General features: G+C 43.0%; 1 protein-coding gene across 1 annotated transcript in view; it reads right to left on the bottom strand.

Moving 5' to 3' along the window:
* The window catches only part of LOC135437043 (dynein axonemal heavy chain 17), a 31,855-nt gene extending 19,807 nt beyond the window's left edge, over positions 1-12,048 (bottom strand). The window contains 15 exon segments of the mRNA XM_064694865.1: positions 1,544-1,816; positions 1,913-2,086; positions 2,164-2,538; positions 2,597-2,773; positions 4,601-4,821; positions 5,000-5,421; positions 6,309-6,412; positions 6,481-6,794; positions 6,846-7,345; positions 7,823-8,301; positions 8,369-8,663; positions 8,733-9,368; positions 11,058-11,146; positions 11,315-11,800; positions 11,857-12,048. Coding sequence (XP_064550935.1) covers positions 1,544-1,816; positions 1,913-2,086; positions 2,164-2,538; positions 2,597-2,773; positions 4,601-4,821; positions 5,000-5,421; positions 6,309-6,412; positions 6,481-6,794; positions 6,846-7,345; positions 7,823-8,301; positions 8,369-8,663; positions 8,733-9,368; positions 11,058-11,146; positions 11,315-11,800; positions 11,857-12,048 — 4,737 coding nt within the window.
* Between the last annotated feature and the right edge of the window lie 6,030 nt (positions 12,049-18,078).

Genomic DNA, 18,078 nt, shown 5'->3' with positions numbered 1-18,078 from the left:
TTTAACACTGAAATATATGAATTTTACGACTTTTTCTACCAATTTGAACACTGATTTTCACATATTTTGTGTGGTCTTAATTCTTGTATGACAATTCGGTCAGACAGCATGTAAATCAATATGTTAAATTGTCTGGTTGTCTATATTGCATTTCAGTTTAGTTATTTACTTTCAGCAATTATGTCAAATTTAATTACAGGCACGACAGCCCGTGTAGAATACCTGACGCAGGTAATTATTAGTAATGAAATTCTCTTCTCAGCTGTATGGCTAAGCTTGCTCAGTTTCCCCCCTTCAAGTTATCATATTATTGCATTCGTCTTGCCAAGCTGTTCACTCAGCCCTTAAAGCCTCCTGCAGTCACAACCATGGCAACGTTGGCAACCTTTCCGTACAGTTGCTTATGCGTCATTAATAAGCGCATATTATCCGGGATTTGTAATTTCAAGAAGCTGCAAAAGCTTATTGAAGTTATGAAATAATACACATCCTTTCGCAAACTATTTTGACACTTCTTAATTTACTAGTAATTCACATTTCACTTACTAATTCTTCCACTTTATACTGTCCAATTAGCTGAAATAGACGAGCATTTCGATTTAACTTACTTCTATTTATATATTTGTATTCAATTATATCTCGAGTAGTTTAAGTGCTCGGTGATTATGTGCAATTATACATGATGGGAATAATGAATGGAATGAATGGATATATGTAATAATAAATAAATTCTAAAACATTTCTAGTTATTCAAGAGTATGGCGTGTGGGAAAATAAAAGTTCAACTATTGAACATTTTCGCCTAATCTTTTTATATTAAATTCCCCAAAGTAAAGATTAAAAAAAAAATATTAATATGATTTGTAATAAATTTAATTATGTTTGATATAATAAACTTCCATTCATTTCGATGCATTCATTTAAATCAAGCAATTATTTAAATGCGATAATAATAAAGTGGATAAAAAAAATCAAATTCTCATGTCCTAGAAAATCTATTTTATTAAATTAAAGTTTAATTTTATATAATAATCAGCGGCTTTGTCCAGGCGAGAATTTTTAAGCTGCCGTGGAAAATGTAATTTTAATTTTGTACCTTCTATTAACAGCAAATTGGAAATACGTTTAGATTACGTTCGGAACTTTACTGATTTTTACTCCAACAACCGAATAATAGTAAATAATTAAACCGAAACCAAAATTTTTTACTGTGCGGGAGAGTATAATGCTATTTTTTACTTCCATATGCGGGATGCTTGGTAGATTATAGCTTCTGTAATGCGTGCTCAAACAACGCACGGTAATGCGATTGCCAAATCCATGCGCCAAACCACGCCAAGATACAGTGTACAGCGGTGCCGTGTGGATCAATCAGTTGTAATTGCATGAGCCATGATGATGATGATATGGCTGTGGGTGGGGGTATGGGCGTGGGTGTGTGTGTGTGTGCCTGTGTGGATGCGGGGATGGGAGCAGGTGCGGTTGCTGGCATTACCTTTATTGACTGCAAACAGTGCTAGCTGCGATTTCTTGTCCTGCTTACCTTTGACAACTGCATAAGCTCCAGCCAATGGCGTTCGGTAATTGCTGGATTTTGAAGCTCGGTAACTGCTCGCAGCGAGGCAACCAGCTCACGCAATACGCCCACAATGTAAACATAGGGGGCCCAGTCCCTGATGCACTTGTCAAGTGTGCGCAAATCGCGCGTGAACTTCTTACACTCGTGTTCCATGTCATCCGTATCGATTTGGAGCCAAGGTGTTGCATGCCAGTCAACAATGCAGGATTCGATGACGCGCACAAAGTCCCACAATTGCTGCGGGCGATACAAAAGCTGTCTTATCTGCTGCACATCCACACGCACTCGCGAACACGGACTAAGGGACCCAAATTTGGTCGACATCCTGCTCACCTTTACGCGTCTAAGCTCAGTTTTGCACTGCTGCAGTGTGGTCGTATCGGGTTCGGGAATGTTTAGGAGCTGGGCCCAGCACGCGTAGCGCCGCTGCTGGCAGCCAAAGCGATGGAGCCGCACGTAGACCTGGTCGCAGGCATCGTAAATTTGTGGACAGGGTACACGAAAGAACTAAGGTGGGAGTAGAGGTAACGCTGGGCTTAATTCTGTGCAAACAGACCGGGATGCTGAATAGGGGCCGCACTCACCGGCATGCGCTGGAACTGTTTCGCATAATGTTGCACGTGGCACGTATGCAGACCAATGAGCGCCGTTACGCGCTGCTGTTGATAGTAGCGCGTGTCCTGGAGTGCCTCGTGTTTGGCCAGCGCTTGCTGCTTCAGTTGCTGCCACTGCAGCGGCAGCTGCTCTATGTTGCGCACCAGCTGTGCCTCGAACTCCACATTGTAGGTCTTTAAAAGCGCAACGATGTCCTTGAGCGGCTTAAATACATTGTCCGCGTACGGCTCCCTCTGCCGTATCTCCGCCATGACAGACAGCACGCGCAGCAGTGCCTTGAACTCCTGGCGTGCGATGTGCAGCTGCAAAGTCTCATGGCTGCGCGCGATGAATGCGTTTAGCTCCTGTTAAAACATATTAGCTTTTTGATAGCATACTTTTTGGGGCTGTTACTGCGTTCACCTGAAGCGTCTTCTGCACATAGCGCAGCAGCCACTGCTTGTAGAGGTGTGACCATTTGCAGGCCAGATTGAGCAGGCCATGCTTTAGCGGCTTCAAGTCCAGGGCCAGCCAGCCGTTCAGGCAGTGGCGACTCTCGCACTGGTCGATGGCATCGTGCAGCTCGTTGTAGCGCTCGATCTGCGGTAGAGATTGGGCAAGATGTTTGGGGCGTTGACAACTTCATTTGCCTGGGCTAAACCAAATTTATTTAAGCTAATTTAGCGCATATGTGTGTGCGTGGTCGGAAGCCCAATTCATGTGCCATTTACTTGTATATGCGTACTGTGTCCAAGAGAAGCATTTATTAAGCGCACCAGCTGCGCCAGAGGCGACTATCAATGGCCGCTCATAAATAAAATGCCGGTCAGTGATTTTAGTTGCCCTTTGCTTATCAGGGTAATATACTGCTAACGTAACTCTGCGTATTAACTAAACGGACAGACTGTACTTCATATAAAATAGGACTTCCAAACTATCGGAACTATATATGTTCTAAGTCTTAAAAGCGTAGCTGAACTATATTTTATTATATTTTATATTTTAGTTGATTTTGTAAGTCTGCGGTGGTGCCTCAAAAGGACGAATATAATTCTTGGGCCAATATAATGTTAATCTTGTTATTATCTTTTATTATTTTGTAAAGTCATTTAAAGGTTAATTTATATACATTTAGGCTGAATTTGTTTACTCCTTTTTTTTTGCATTTTCGACTTAAAGAATTCAGGAAATTTGGAGTAAATTATTTCGTTTTTGATAATCATCTGATTCGTTAATGTACATTAAATAGATGTCGATTGAGCTATTGCTTGACAAAGTCTGTGGATAAAGGACTAAGCTATAATTTTTTAAGCTAACCTGCCAAAAACCGATTCTTACAGGTCTGACTGTCAATATTTAGCAGGCAACTATCAACATTTTAATTTTCAGATGAAATGCGAATTGTACTTGACACCCAACGGATTAAATAAGTAATCAAATAATATTCTATTCCCATGAAAATTTAAATTGTGAATACGACAAGTGAATAAAATATTTTTGACTTTCGCAAACAAATTTTTACAAAAATTACAACTAACATGCATTTGACAGGTGCAAAGGGAAACAGGGTCAGATGTTGTTACCGACAAGGGTAATATGTATGTTGTGTGTCTTACACTGAAAAAAAATGCAAAGTCAATTCATAAAGAGATGTGGTTGTTGTTAAGTTATGCATTTCGTAAAGTGCTTTTCAAAGAGTGCTGCAAATATATCTTCAAGTTTTTAATTTGTTTTTTCTTTCCTGTTGATTTTGAGTAGAAGGGTAAACAGGATTCGTTGTAGGCTTTCCCTCATTTCCCTCACATTTTATTGTGGCACTCAATTCACAGCCTCACGTTGAATGTTCATGCATTTCGACCATGATTTGTTGTTGCCTGTTTGTCTGCTTTGCATTTATTTGTGGGCGTGCGTGGTTTGTGTGCTGCGGAGTCTTTATGTAATTTATTGCATACTTTTCGGGGCGTTTGATAATTGTTTAAAGAAAATATTACGCATACGCAAGCGATTTGCCTGCTGTAGTCACTTTTACTGAATTGTTCTGTGTGTGTTGGCATAAGTCAGAGGCGCCATGTGGTTAAGCATTTTTGGCTATATCCAGATTTGGGCAAAGCCGGCGGAGATGGCCCGACAGCCGATTCGGCCACACATTTGACCCTAAATGGTCGACATTTATCAAGCGTTATTGGTCTCAGGGGTTACACAACGTAAATTGTGTGGTTGCCAATTGAGTGACCCGGCGAGCCACTCGGTCACTAGTGCCTCCATCTGTCTGACCCCCCGCTAACCCTCTGGCCCCCTTCAACGGGTCCGCCAGTGTGGCCGTGTCTGTGTGCGTGGGCGCATCGGTGCGGCATTTGGCAAGCTGCTGCCTCGTGCTTTGGGGCACACAGATGTTTGTTGTAATTTTTTTTTCATTCTTTTCCTTACCTCCTTTTTGAAAGTCTCCATGATGGCATAGCCACTGTCGCTGATGTGGGTCGTTTGTTCACGCGCCGTCTGCATGCAGGACGCCAGGACGGCGCCGCTCTGCTGTGTCCAAAGGAACGCATAGGCGTGGAATTTGGCAGCATAATTCAACGCCGCCTGAACCGTCTGCGCCAAGGCGTTGCGTATGCTGGCGCACAGCATTTCCAAGTCATCAGCTGCAACTGAGAGTGTGTTAGGTGGTTTAAGCAAATGCAAAGAATGCGAAGAAGGCGAAGTAGGCAGTGCCAACTTCAGCGATGCCAGCGCCAATGCGACTGCTGGTGCATAGCGTACTTGCCACGGCCAGCATATTGTGTGGGACGGGCTGCTGCTCCTTTTGCAGTAACTGCTTGAACTTACCATCGTGCTCGTCGCCGTCGCCGTCGCCGTCGTCGTCGTCGTCGTCGTCAGACAGCGCATTGTCAGACACAATTCTTGGCATGCAGTCGCATGTCTGTTTTATATCCAGCAACAGCTGCTCGACAATTTGTTGAAAATTATTTTCCACACTTGCATCAAAGGCAGGCGAAAAACGTATTTCCGTTTCCGTCAGCTCCAATTTCACTTCGAAAAGCGGTGCATCGTTTGTTGCTGTTGTTGCTCCGGTTGTTGTTGTTGGTATTATTGTCGCTGTCGCTTGTGGCGTTGTGATTTGTTGTAGCACCAACCTAGCCATGCTTGGCAAGGCCATACTTGAAGTTGGGGGCGCTGTTGGAGTTGCCTCAGCGGTTTTTGCAGTCGTTGTTCCAGATCCTGTCATTTCCTTGTGCAAATACTCTAAACTGAATTACACGGCGTATGAGTAATGCGAAAATTAAATTTACTGCTGAGTTTGTTTTGTGCTTATTTCGTTTGCGTTTGCCGCTGCTGCTGCCTCTGCTGCTGCTGCTGCTGAGAACTCTGCATGCAATCACGAAGTGCCGTTAAGTGAAACATGCAATTGACGCATGAATGCTCTGCCATCAGCAACTTGTTGTTGTTGTTGTTGTTGGCTGTTGCCGTTGTTGTGTGTGTGTGTTTACTGCGGTCGGTGTTGGTGTAGGTGTCTGTCGCCTTGCGGTTAGTGTGCGCGAATGCGGGTGAGCTATAAATTTGTGTTCATTTACTTGATTAGTTTTGATGAGACATGAAAGGCGCTGGCAGCCTGCCAAAGTGTAATGAATTTATTTGTTGCTCGCTGAGGTGGGTGGCTAGTATAATTGTATGACTGGTTGTGGCATGGCTGAGTGAGTCGTTTTTATTACTTTGATATCAAAAACAGGTGCTATCTGAAAACTTACTTAAATGGTAGTTATAAAGATTAGTATAACAAAAATATATAAGAAGTTTAAAGTGCCCGAGTAAAGAAGCTTTTGATATAAAATGCCATTTTTAACCGATTATTTCTATGGCTGCAATACGATATAGCCTTAAATGCTTTGGATAAATTGGCAATATTTCATTGATTCACCGATTTTTACTCTAAGGCTGTCAGCTCGTTCTGTTTAAAATATTTGCGGTACTTTATTAAATTAATTTAATCTTTGATTAATATTTTTAATAAGTTTAAATAACAAAAGCATATTAAAAAAATGTATATATGCTTAGATGCTTAGATACTTGCAGTGCAAAATGAAATTGTTTTGTGCTATGCTGAATATTTTTCTATTTAATAACTTGAAAGCCAAACCTGATCCTCATGGCCTGACGCATTTCACGGCAAATCAACTCGTCCACAGTGGCCAAATATTTGTTAAACTGTCGGCGTTGCTCATCCGGAAATTCGCGCACAAACTTTCAATGACAAAATAAACAATAGGGACAATAATAACAACCTATTTGGATCAACAAGGACTGCTCACCTCCTGCACGCTAAGGTCACGGGAATACAATTGAAATTGCTGCGACTCGTAGTTGAAGAACAAACAAAAGTTGGCAATCAGCAAGCGATTAAGCAGCATCTTCGTCTCATCGCACTGGAGCAGACGCAGACGTACCCGCTCCTGCTGATGCCGTAGATCGAGCAGATTGCGGCCATAGAGACTGCGCTGATGCAGTGGGTCGCGGCTCCAGCGACGCATGCTGGTCAATATGGCGTCCAGATTGCCATGCGATAGCTGCATACGTGCATGCAGATCGCGTGACTTCTCGAATATGCACTCGATGAGCGTTTCATCTGTTGGAACAGCTCAAAAATGTTGTCTACGTTAACTTTACCCACACTTACCATAATTGCGCCAGGTTAGTTGACCACAGGCAGTTGCCACCTGAGCATCAATGGCCGCCAGCTCAGCGGCAATTAGCTGCAGTTCTGCTGCAGCGCACTGGCCAGCTCGGATGCCATTGTAGAACTCGTCAATCTTGATGAGCCGTATGCGTCGCCGCCAGTAGGCATCCCGCTGCTCGTAAAGTGACAGCAGCGCCTCGGGCATTGGAAAGAGTTTGCTTGAAAGGCTGCCAGAAGCCTGCAGAGCTAGCAGATATTTAGTTTCCTTGAGCAGCGTAAAGAGCGCCTGGGCGAAATTCAGCTGCAGCTGCTGACCGGCTGCCAATTGAATCAGCATGGGCTCGTCGAGACCCTCCGCTATAAGCTTGTCTATGTCCTGCTGCCAGGCGTGCCAGATCTTCAGCTGAAGATTGCACATTTTTGTGGTCAGAATATTGCGACGTGAAAGCAATGAATCCCATTGAAAGGGCAGCGTTACAAGCTCCGATTTTAGTGCTAACCTATAAAGTATAGAAAATTTTTGGATTGCAAATAAATAAAGATTTGAGATATTTCACGAATATATAAAAAATTGACTTATGAGTGCGTGGATTTTCTTCAAAATTAAATCAATATTGTGTGGGCCAGCAGAACTCTAAAATAGTTTCTGGTTAAGCTTAGTACTTTTCCAAATAAAAATGAATTGCTATCAGATATAAATTAATTTCATAACAAATGAGGAAAATAAAAGTGTCTAATATTTCCCAGATTATTTATATGTAAAAAAAGGATTAAAATTATAATAAGGAAATTATGCGCTCGGTCGAGATTACAAATCCTTTTTCCCGAATCAAGTCTAATTATTATATACTATGGCTCTTAATAGCAAAAAATATAGCGATACTAGAAAAGTATTTCTAAGTCACATGTCCACAAGGGTATTTTATCTTCGGCGTGCCGAGAAGACTTGTTATTTTAATGCTGTTGATTGGACCTACAATTTCTGGACGAGCTCAGTTAGATCCCTAGCGCCTAGCTCATCGCAGCGATGCAAGTGCTGCTCGAGCCACATGATGGCACCAGCAATTGGGGGAAAGTTTCCAGCTACGGGCAGAGCTTCGAGTCCATGGAACTGATAGTGCAGCAGCACGTCTGCCACGCTCTGCTCCAGCTGCTGCAGTTCTGCATTGTAGACGTTGAGCATGTGCGGAAGCAGACGCACGAGCTCCAATTGCACGGTGCGGCGCTGTAATAGGCAGCCGAACATAATCGTCAGCTTGAGCAGGTGGATCCAGCTGTGGCACTGCTCGAAGGCCTGCAGCAGTACCGTGGCCAGCTTCTGTTCCAGCTGCTGCATGCGCTCATAGAAAAGGCATTGCTCGCGCTTGAAACATTTCCATTTGTGGGCAGCGGGCGCTGCGAGATCTATATCTACATTGGTCCACTGCTCGAAGAGCAGCTTGAACTCGTTAAAGATCTGTGTAAGACAGTGAAAAGGCAATTTGCAGCATCTTTGAAGGCGGAAATTTAAGCTTTACATTTACCTCTCTGACGCGTTCCGTGAGCAGTTTACCACGCAGACCGCCTATTTCCAGCTTCTCCAGTTGCTGGAATTGAACAGCCGCCTCGAACACATGACGGAGCTCCGATAGCTGCAACAGAAATCCGTCGAGTGTCTGGCCAAACACTTGCTCGTTGGAGAAGCGCCACAGCTGCTGCTGGTCGTCGGGCGTTGGGGAAGTGCTTGCTGCAGCTGCAGCTGCAGCCGAAGAGCTCGGCAAGGCTGGCAGCAGCACTTGGCTGCTTGCATAGCGTTCCTTGTAATCGAGCATGCGCTGCCTGAGCAGCCATAAATGGCCAAGAGTGTTGCGTAATTTGAGTATTTATCAAAATTCCCATTTTGCTTACCTGAAAAACTCCAACACCTCGCCAGTTTTATTGATCTTTTGCAGGCCCTCATCGGCGTCGCCCTGAAAGAGCAGCGGAAACTCCAAGTCCTCGGCGGCGCGATGAACCAACATGTTGCAAATGCAACGCAGCAGCACACTCATTCTTTGCGTGCTGCGGTAGAAGCGGGCATTGCTCCAGAGCAAGTGCAGCACATGCACCAGCGGTGCAATCAGCTCCTGTGCATTGCTGAACTGCACCGAGTTGAAGGCGGCGGTTTGACGCTGCAGTGGCTGCAACCACAGTGAGACATCCTGTGCCTCCAGCCAGGCGGTCAGAAGCTGCCGGAAAGCCTTTGCATACGGCTCATAATAGACGGACTCAATGCGCTCAAGTATGTGCGCCAGGGCCTTGTGCATGGCTTCGCGCAGCTGTTCGTAAATGTTCTGCAAATTGAGCTTTCGATTCGTCCAGAAGGTAATCTCCTGTGCGGGCAGCGTAACCACATGGATATGTTTGGTGGGCGCCGTGGTGCACGCGGTCAGGCCAACTGACTCCGAGCGCTCCATGACAATGTCGTGCATTTGTGTTGTCCAATTGATAAACATCTCCTCCAGCAGATTACGAAACTTGGCATCCAGGGCTGGTCTTAGATTGCTATTGGCATGCAACGATAATTAAAATTGCCTTTTTTGAATCCTTTCAATTCCGACCCAACTTTGGCAGCAATTGAACGCTACTTTTTTTCATGGGAGGGGGAAACAATTGTTGACCTAATTCTTAAATAGTTGCGCTTGGAAATTCGTGCTTCCCCTCTCTATACCGCTCATTTACACATTTTCTCCATTTAATATTGTTGGATTTGTTTTTGCTCTTCTGTCTACAATGCTGTATATAAAATTGACCTACATTTATTTGATTTAATAGCTGATTTCCATGATAACATCTGCTGCTTTTGCCTTATTTCTAGTCAATACCCATTGAAGAAGTGGAAAACAAGCAAGAGTGCCTGACTAGGAGATACCCTGTTAGATATATAATGATGTTAGAAACATGATTCTTCTTCTCTTAGTCCCACATTATGGGAAATGGTCTCTGCAATATCTTCGGTGCTTGTAGTCCGATCTTAATGATATACAGATATAATATTGTATATATTTGTATATATTATAAGAGAGCTCTAATACCAAATTTAGTGTATTCAGCTCTTTTGAATTTAAAGGTAAGCTTAAACGCCTATGATTAAAAATCGATATTAGGTTCTCGTATATCATGTGCAGCCTTCAGTTCATTTAACTTAAACGATTATCTTTCCTGTTAGATCGTAAGCCACGCACCTTTTATGAGAAAAGTTTCGCTGGAAATTTCAATTTCAATTTCTATTTTTAATTTTTTATTACAGTGAAATATTTAACGCTTAGAAGGAGACATCTCTGAACCCATATAGCTTATATATTCTGTATCAGTATTGTCGTCCAAATCTTTGTCGTCATGTCCGTCCGTCTGCATGTCCGTCCGTCCGTCTTTCTCTCTTATCAACATCGGACTACCATATAGCTCAATCCGCAAACCGTACTCTTCAAGGCTACAAGGGTATTCATCTTCGGCGTGCCGTAAATAACCGAAATTGGAAGTCCTGGATCTCATATCTTTCTATAGCTGATGATTTTCAATCTCAATTTGTGAAATAATGTCTTGATATCTATTCATTTCCTTTGGTGTCAGGTCAATCTCTTTTATTTTAAATAATGCCTTGATTTTTCATGCATCAATTTATCAGCCAGCTTTGGCACTTGAGACCTGTTCACACAGGGTATCTGTTCATCGTGTACGGCTGATTAAAATTTTTTGACTTTATTCATGCAACAATTTGTGGTTTACTTTGATAGCTTGTATGCAATGTGAAGCTGATTAATTTAAATGGTTTTCTAGTTAGGAATTCTTTAATATTGGCTCTAAGACAGTTTGTCGACTCGATACATACATTTGCAATTAGTCGTATTGGTTTTCAGTTAAAAAATTTGGCAAAAAGCAATCAAGATTCTGTAGCTCTTCGAGTTGTTGGCCAAATTGAAAATTGAAATTCAACTTTGGGTATTTAACAAGTTATTGAAAATACATAATAAATTTACGCAAAGTCATGCGATAAAGTTGTGTGCTCACAAGTTCGATTTATACGATTGCCGCCCCTATTGCCCTGCCCCCCTCCACCCTCTATCAATATAAACAAAGACTTGTAGCCAGCAGCGATGACGCAGCAGCTGTATATGGTACAGGACGCCATACATAGCCCTTGAGACAATGGCCATTGAGTGCGACTAAAGTTGGGGCAGGGCTTCTACTTACCCCCGGTTCACGTGAGCAGACACTTCCTCGACGATTGTTGGCGAAACTAATAACGATAAAATTGTGCGATTGTTGGTTTTGCCCTTAATCTGTGGGGGATAACAATAAAGTATAAATAGCGCTTATAGACACATGAAAACTTTGCCCAATTAAGCCAAATACATTGGGACAATGGTAAACTCTCGCCTGGTGGCGTCCCAGCTCGCCTCGCTGCACTCAATTAGATTAATATGCCGAGATAACAGACTTGGACCCACCTCGGTCAGCGTGTTGCGCACTTCCTTGACGCGCGCCTGCAGATCCTTGCGCACGGGCGATGGCCACCCGCCCTGAGCCTTGTCCAACAGCGGCTGCAGCACCTCGTCGAACAGCAGAGACATGGTCTCCATTTTGCTGTGCACCGGAAAGTCACCATAGAGCACAGAGCTATGAAAATTGCTAGCTGTCAGCGGCACGTCCACATTGTGGCGTATGAAGTAGGCGCACTTGCCGCGCGGTACTCCATCCAATGTCGTAAAGCTGGACGATGCGGGCGGCAGCGGAACCAGCAGTGCTCCTGTGGTTGTTGCCGCCGCCACCACGGCAGCCGTGGCAGTGGCATCACTTGCCCGTGAGCCACAGCTCTGCAGGGTATAGTTTCGGTATAGGTCGCTCACACAGCCCCTGGGCACCAGCTCGCCGCCCGGACTGAGCGTCATCACCAAAACTCGCGTCCGTCCGTGCAGCCAGTCCAGGACGATATGCTGCATTGGCAGCCAGTTTTGTTAGTCGGCATTGTGCGAAAGTAAAGAAAACTTACCCGGAACTCATCGTGCGCCATCATTTTGGCCCACTTCTCCGGTTTCAGGCGCATTGTGGTCGTGGTGTAGGCGGCCACGCGCTCCAAGCGCGCATCACTGTAGTCAGGCTGAGCGCTCGGATGGCTGCCAGCAGGCGTGAGCTCCTCATCACTGCTGGCCAGCGCCGCAGCATCGGATGCGGACACGGCCATAAATGGACGGCCAACAGAAACAGTAGGAAAATTGCGACCACAAGGCAAACGAATCAATTGATGGCACAAATCAACAGCTCGACGCGGCGTTTGCCGTTGAAATGATTTTGACCCGCAGGCATTCGTATGACCTCTAATGCCAGGCTTGGTGCAGCTGGGCGCTTATGCGCACCGCAGCGCACACCCAAGCCGCGCCGCGTATCGATCAAACTTCAAACTCAAATTAAAAAAAATTATTTTAAAGTGTGTGTATTGTTTTAATGCGCCACCCAGCGGAGCTCCGCTTTCTAATGCAATGGGCAAAGTTTGATGCCAGGCTGTCGGGCGCACCGCCCAACGGCCGCCCGTTCAATCGCCTCGCTTTAATTGCTCGCCTGCACTTGCGAGCTAAGCAAAATGTAATTTCCGTTTGCCAGCAGGTTTTTGTTTGCCAAGCGCTCATAACTCAACATCAACATGAACAGCAACATCAACATCAAAATCCACACCAAAATTAGACCATCGCCGCGATTGACAAGGTGGCAGGCGGCTAGCAATATGTTCAAGTCCATAAATCTGCGCTGTGGCTATGTATGCAAATTATGAGCTGGCAATGAAAATTGCTTTTGCTGTTGGCGCAGTCATCCGGGCGTATGCGTAATATTTGGCATTTAAACTGAAATGCCACAAGAAATGTGCTTGTAATGCTTCAAACGCCAGCAATGACCACTCTATAATGCCGACTCACACACACGCACACACACACGCACACACATTTGGCACATTAAGTGCTGCATTATTGCTGTTGTCAGCACCAACAGCCTACAACAACAACAAAAACAAGAACAACGGTGGGCAAGGCAAGTCAAGTGCATTTTATGTTTCGCATACACAAAGTCAAATCCACACCAGCTAGCTTGCACCCATCGTTGTGCCGCAGCCCCGTCTTGCTGGCACTGCTGAGCCTTCCGCTTGGCTACGCTCAAAAGCTAAGCGCACGGAATGAGTGACTGAGTGACTGACTGACATGTGTCAAGTAACAGCAGCAGCAGCAGCAGCAACAGCAGCAGCAGCAGCAGTGAGTGCTGCCAGCATGCTTAAAATGCTACGCAATTACCGCAAGTACACATAGAATACAAGTTGCTCTACTCTGCTGAGTAGTGCTCAGCTAAAGGATGCCCTACAGTGCTCCCATATAGTATACAATTTTGCGAATGCTTCCAAAATCCATGGCTTTTCTCTATACTAATATAAGAGCTACTTAAATCTGATTTATGCAAGCAGACATAGTTAAACTGCGCAGGGTTTTCCAGTCATCTCCTGAAACTCTAAGAGTAGCATTCTTAAAGAATGCACCAAATATTCACATTATATTGAATTACTCAGAACAAAATATAACAATATTTTTATATAATTTCATTTCCCACCTGTGCGTGCAATTTTAATATTAAATTCTTTCATAGATGAATATTAACTTTTACCGTAAATTAAAAAATCAAAATTTTGCGTAAAATGCAGATCATGCTGACCGATACCTAAAAAAATGGGTCTTGCAAAAAATGTGCTTATTAACAAATATAACAACTGACTGTAAATACCCTGGAGCTCTCTGTAAATGATGCCTCATTTTTTTTGTAGGCCAAAAATATACGGGCATCTTGGTATCATTAAGCTTTTCCTTTGGAAAATCGCACATTTTCTATATGATAACCCCACACGAAAAGTAACTTTAAAAAGCACATCCTAACCCACAATAAAATTGAGTGGACTTATTAACTTCGTCTACGAACTAACCCACTATGGCAAACTGCTTGGAAAACTGGTTCAAGTGCATGCCAAAGTATATTGAACTTCATGTTAAATATTTTGAAACACAATTAAATCATTTTCAATAATAAATTACTTTATTATTTTTATCTAACATTATGAGCGCTTTATAAAGCGTTTTAAGTGTTATGTAGCGAGTAAAATTAACAACAGTTTAATTGATATTAATTAAATTTGATGTTGAAAAAAACAACTGATGATAAAATCTAAGAGTTGGGCATTAGGAACTGATTAGAAGGCATAACAAAATTTATCAATTTCTAAGCACTTATGTGAACAGCATATTTAATTTTATTTTTAAATTATTCATTTTTATTTAATTATTTTCAAACACTTATGTCAACAATATAAAAATATATATAATTTTATTCGGAGCTCCACCTAATAAATGTATTCAAGGCTTTCTCTTGCTATAAATATATATAGGGTATCATCTGCTTATGTATGATTATATATGATAACGGCCAGGCTTTGCTATATATATATATATATAAATAGTATATATAAATATTTATATGTATATATTCATAAAAAAAAAACTGAAACTTCACTTTTAAATATCAGCGTCACATCAAAAACAAGCACATGGCAACCCGCTGCTTTGCTGAATCCATTGCTCAACTGCGAGGCACCCTCGGGATAAATGCATTGCCCTCATTTTTAGTGGCAGGCGCAACTGTTGCGGTCTTTGTGGTGTTACTGGTAACTGGCAACAGTGAAGAGCGTGGGGAGCAGCAAGTTTTCTGCTAATGAATTTGCTGAAATGGTTTGCATCTGGCTTAAATTTAACTTAACCGCCGACTGGCTGCTGATGGGTTGAAGGTAAATTAAATTCCGTTCAGTCGGTTGGTTGCGTCAATAAGGACTTTCTACACATATTTATTTTATATAATTTTATATTAAAACAGATTATGTTACATAGTAGCTGGGCAGCTTTTCATCCATCAGCTGCCGGCTACAAAGGCCAGCCAATGCTCCATTTGTCCGCTTCAGATTAAATGTCAAAATGAAAGTGGTTCCATGTTGACTGCAAATTATGTGCATAAATAGTGCCGTGGACAAAGTCGAAACCTTAAAAGAAAAGCTGTGCAGGCAGCAAAAGGCAAGCGGGAGAAAAAACCACAAGACCCAAGAAAAATATACGCCAAATTGATTTTAAAAGCAGTTTCTTGATGGTCGAGGCTCACTTCAAATTAAGTAAATCGCAGAAAAGGCGAACGTTGGACAGCGGCCGGCAGTGAGCCATGAATAATGAAACTGGAAAATGCTTTTACTATATTTTCTTTCTGCAAAGCTGTCGCAGTAGTTACACTTTCGTAATACCCTGTAATCAAGCCAGCTGACCAAATGTGCCGCACAGACAGAAACCAACTTCATCAAAAAGAAAAATATTATTTCTCTATGTGGTCTATGTTCTATGGTCCCAGGCAGAAAGGTCACCCGTTTGCCATAAAGTATTTACAATTTTCAAAATATAATGAAATACATCTTCACATTTGATACTGTTGAGAAATTAATGTTGCGTTATCGCCAAGGAAGTTAAATCTGCGATATGATTTAGTTATAATTCTGTATTTCGCCAAGCTGTCAGACAAACTAGATTCTAATATATAGCCAGTTTATGTTCCTCGTGATAAGAGGGGTAAGTGTATAAGAATAGTGGGAACACATAAATCTACACAAATATATAGCTTAAATGAAGATTACTTTTATAGAGCATTTCCCAGACGTGCATTTTCAACCAACTTATTTTTATTCGCTTTTTTTTTTGAATTCATGCCAAGCCAATTCACGCCGCGGCACGAAACCCATTGCCAGCCCCACACTCGACCTTCGACCTTCTGACCCCATCCTGAACGCCTGCTTGGCTGTTGTAGTTGCTGATGAGTTTCATTATGTGCGAACAAATCATCACATGCCAACGGCAGCGCCGGCTGAACGAAGCGATGATGCAGGGCCGCGACGCTGCCAGCCAGACTGCACGGCGTCGGGCTCGTTTAAAAGCCATTTCGTGCATTTGTTAAGGACGCTCGACATTGTGCATGTGTGCGTGTGTGTGTGTGTGTGCGCGCGCGGAGAAAGTCAACACTATTTCATTCCAACAAAAGCCATTTGGGCAAGATTATGAGAGCACTGGGAGCATCTATTTAAAGCGACCACAGTGCGTATTAGTAATGTGACAGGCCATTCAATAGGATGAAATAAAGCTCGTGGTGACATGCCGCACATAAAATACGCTTACAACAAGTTGCACATAAATCTAATAAATAAGAGTTCCATTCAAATATATTAATATTTGGTTAACTCGCTTTCATAGTAAAGTCGATTTGATTAACCTGAGGCTGATCGACAAAAGATGTTAGCATGTGAGGTAGGCCCATCTTTGCTGAGTGTCAGTTGTTATGGCATAGTTAGAGTGCCCCGCGAAAGGGTAGAAAAGAGACAAAAAGTTGGAAACGTCAACAAATCGATCAATGCACAGTTTTCCATTAAAACGCCTCACAAAAAAAGGAAAGCGTTGCCAGTGCCAGTGTAAACAAAACTGGCAACAGGACCAATTGGTCCTAGTCCTGGCCAGCTTCTATCGAATGTTGGAACAAAACCAGTTAGTCGTCCCAGTGGCAGCGGCGGCAGCAATAACAACAAATACAATTCTTGGTGGCTATGTGCTGTGTGCAGCCTAACGACAACATTCAATAAACAATTCACAATTGATTGACAAACGGACAGGCGGCCTTGTCATTTGGATGCACTGCCGGCGATAGACCAGAGGCAGAAATTGTTGGTCCTGACGATGACAAGTCAGCGGAAGGATGTTAGTTCAAGTGGACGAGGAAGTCGAAAGGGAATGCTGACAACAAACTCGACAAGAATGCAGCACGACAAAAAAATTATATGAAAAAAAAAAAACCACTGACAAAAAGCCCGAAATCCCAAAAAGGGCAAAAGCGCCTGGCACAAGTGAAAACAATAAAAGCAAATTTCAGACCGGACATCCGCCAGCGATTAGGCATCGCCTTCGGTATATGAACAGTGGTAACAATTCGATTTTTATAAACCTGTCAATCGTTAAAATGCCATTTTCTATTTGTTGACTGTAAATACTTTACTGCTAAACAGTAGCTGTCAACAGTCTCCTGTCAAATGCGTCTGCAGGCTGCGATAACCAAAGGATTATATTTTATCCAATTGTCTATCAGTCTGTTATGAAATTTTTGGTTTATGGTACATAATTCTGACGATTGCCTTGTAAAAAGAAAGCGGGTGAACAATATTGTTGGATGTCCCCACAGTACAGCATTTGGCAGCGGTCCATGCTAAGAAGCTTGTCCCCGTTGACGATACTAACTTAGGTGAAATAAGCCAGAAGTTCCATGTTTTACACAAGCCAAGAAGTCTACCAACTTAATTTTTAAGAATGCTTTGAGATAATCCTTGGTAATTTTTTAAAAATTTATAAAATACGTGAAATTCTTAAAGGGGTTTCTTTAGACTCATGTGGTTTCTCCCATCTCAGTCTCAAATAAATCTTAAAAATCACGACGATCGAAATTAATCGCTTGATTGTTGTAGGAGCCATGCTGAGGCACGAATTAGATTTACCACCTAGATCGGCGCACCGAATCGAGGGGCAGCCTCTTAATTAAAAGGCCTTCTCCTAAATTGCGCACGTGACGTTAGCCGCTCATTAACTGGGCACACATTGTGCGGGGGAGAGTTTAGTATAAGGCAACGGCTGGGCAAACTTTTTGGCGGTCAATAAAAACAAAAAAAGGAATGGGGTCAGCGCAACATTATGTAAGGCAAATCCTTTTGGCAATTAGACACTTGCAACCAATAAGAGAGCAAAGTGGCCCAGGCGAAGATTTCGATGGCGACACCCACAAATATAGCGCCAGTAAGTATCATGGTATCATCGTCGTGGTCGACATCGCATTTCGTAGTGCAAATATCCCATTACTCGGATGAAACTTTTAATTAAAAAGTTGCCAATGACAAACGCTAAGATAGGGGGAGAGGGGACAGAGGGCTCTGCGGCGAACTGAAACTGAAACTGAACTTTGGTACGCCCTGAGAAATGCTCCTACTATAGTCGCAGTCTTAATATTTAGTCGGGGCCAGTGGAGCGAGCTGTCTCAGTCTGGCACGCACGTAATTGAGACAAACTTTGAGACAGTAAAACATTCGTGCGATGCCTCAGGACGGGGGCTGCTGCTGCTGCCG

Source organism: Drosophila montana, unplaced genomic scaffold, assembly GCF_035044405.1.
Source record: "Drosophila montana isolate Dmon_TW-CO22-7 unplaced genomic scaffold, ASM3504440v1 contig_3733_1, whole genome shotgun sequence".
Classification (NCBI taxonomy): domain Eukaryota; kingdom Metazoa; phylum Arthropoda; class Insecta; order Diptera; family Drosophilidae; genus Drosophila; species Drosophila montana.
Note: the sequence above shows the minus strand (reverse complement) of the source record. Positions and strands in the feature narration are given on the sequence as shown.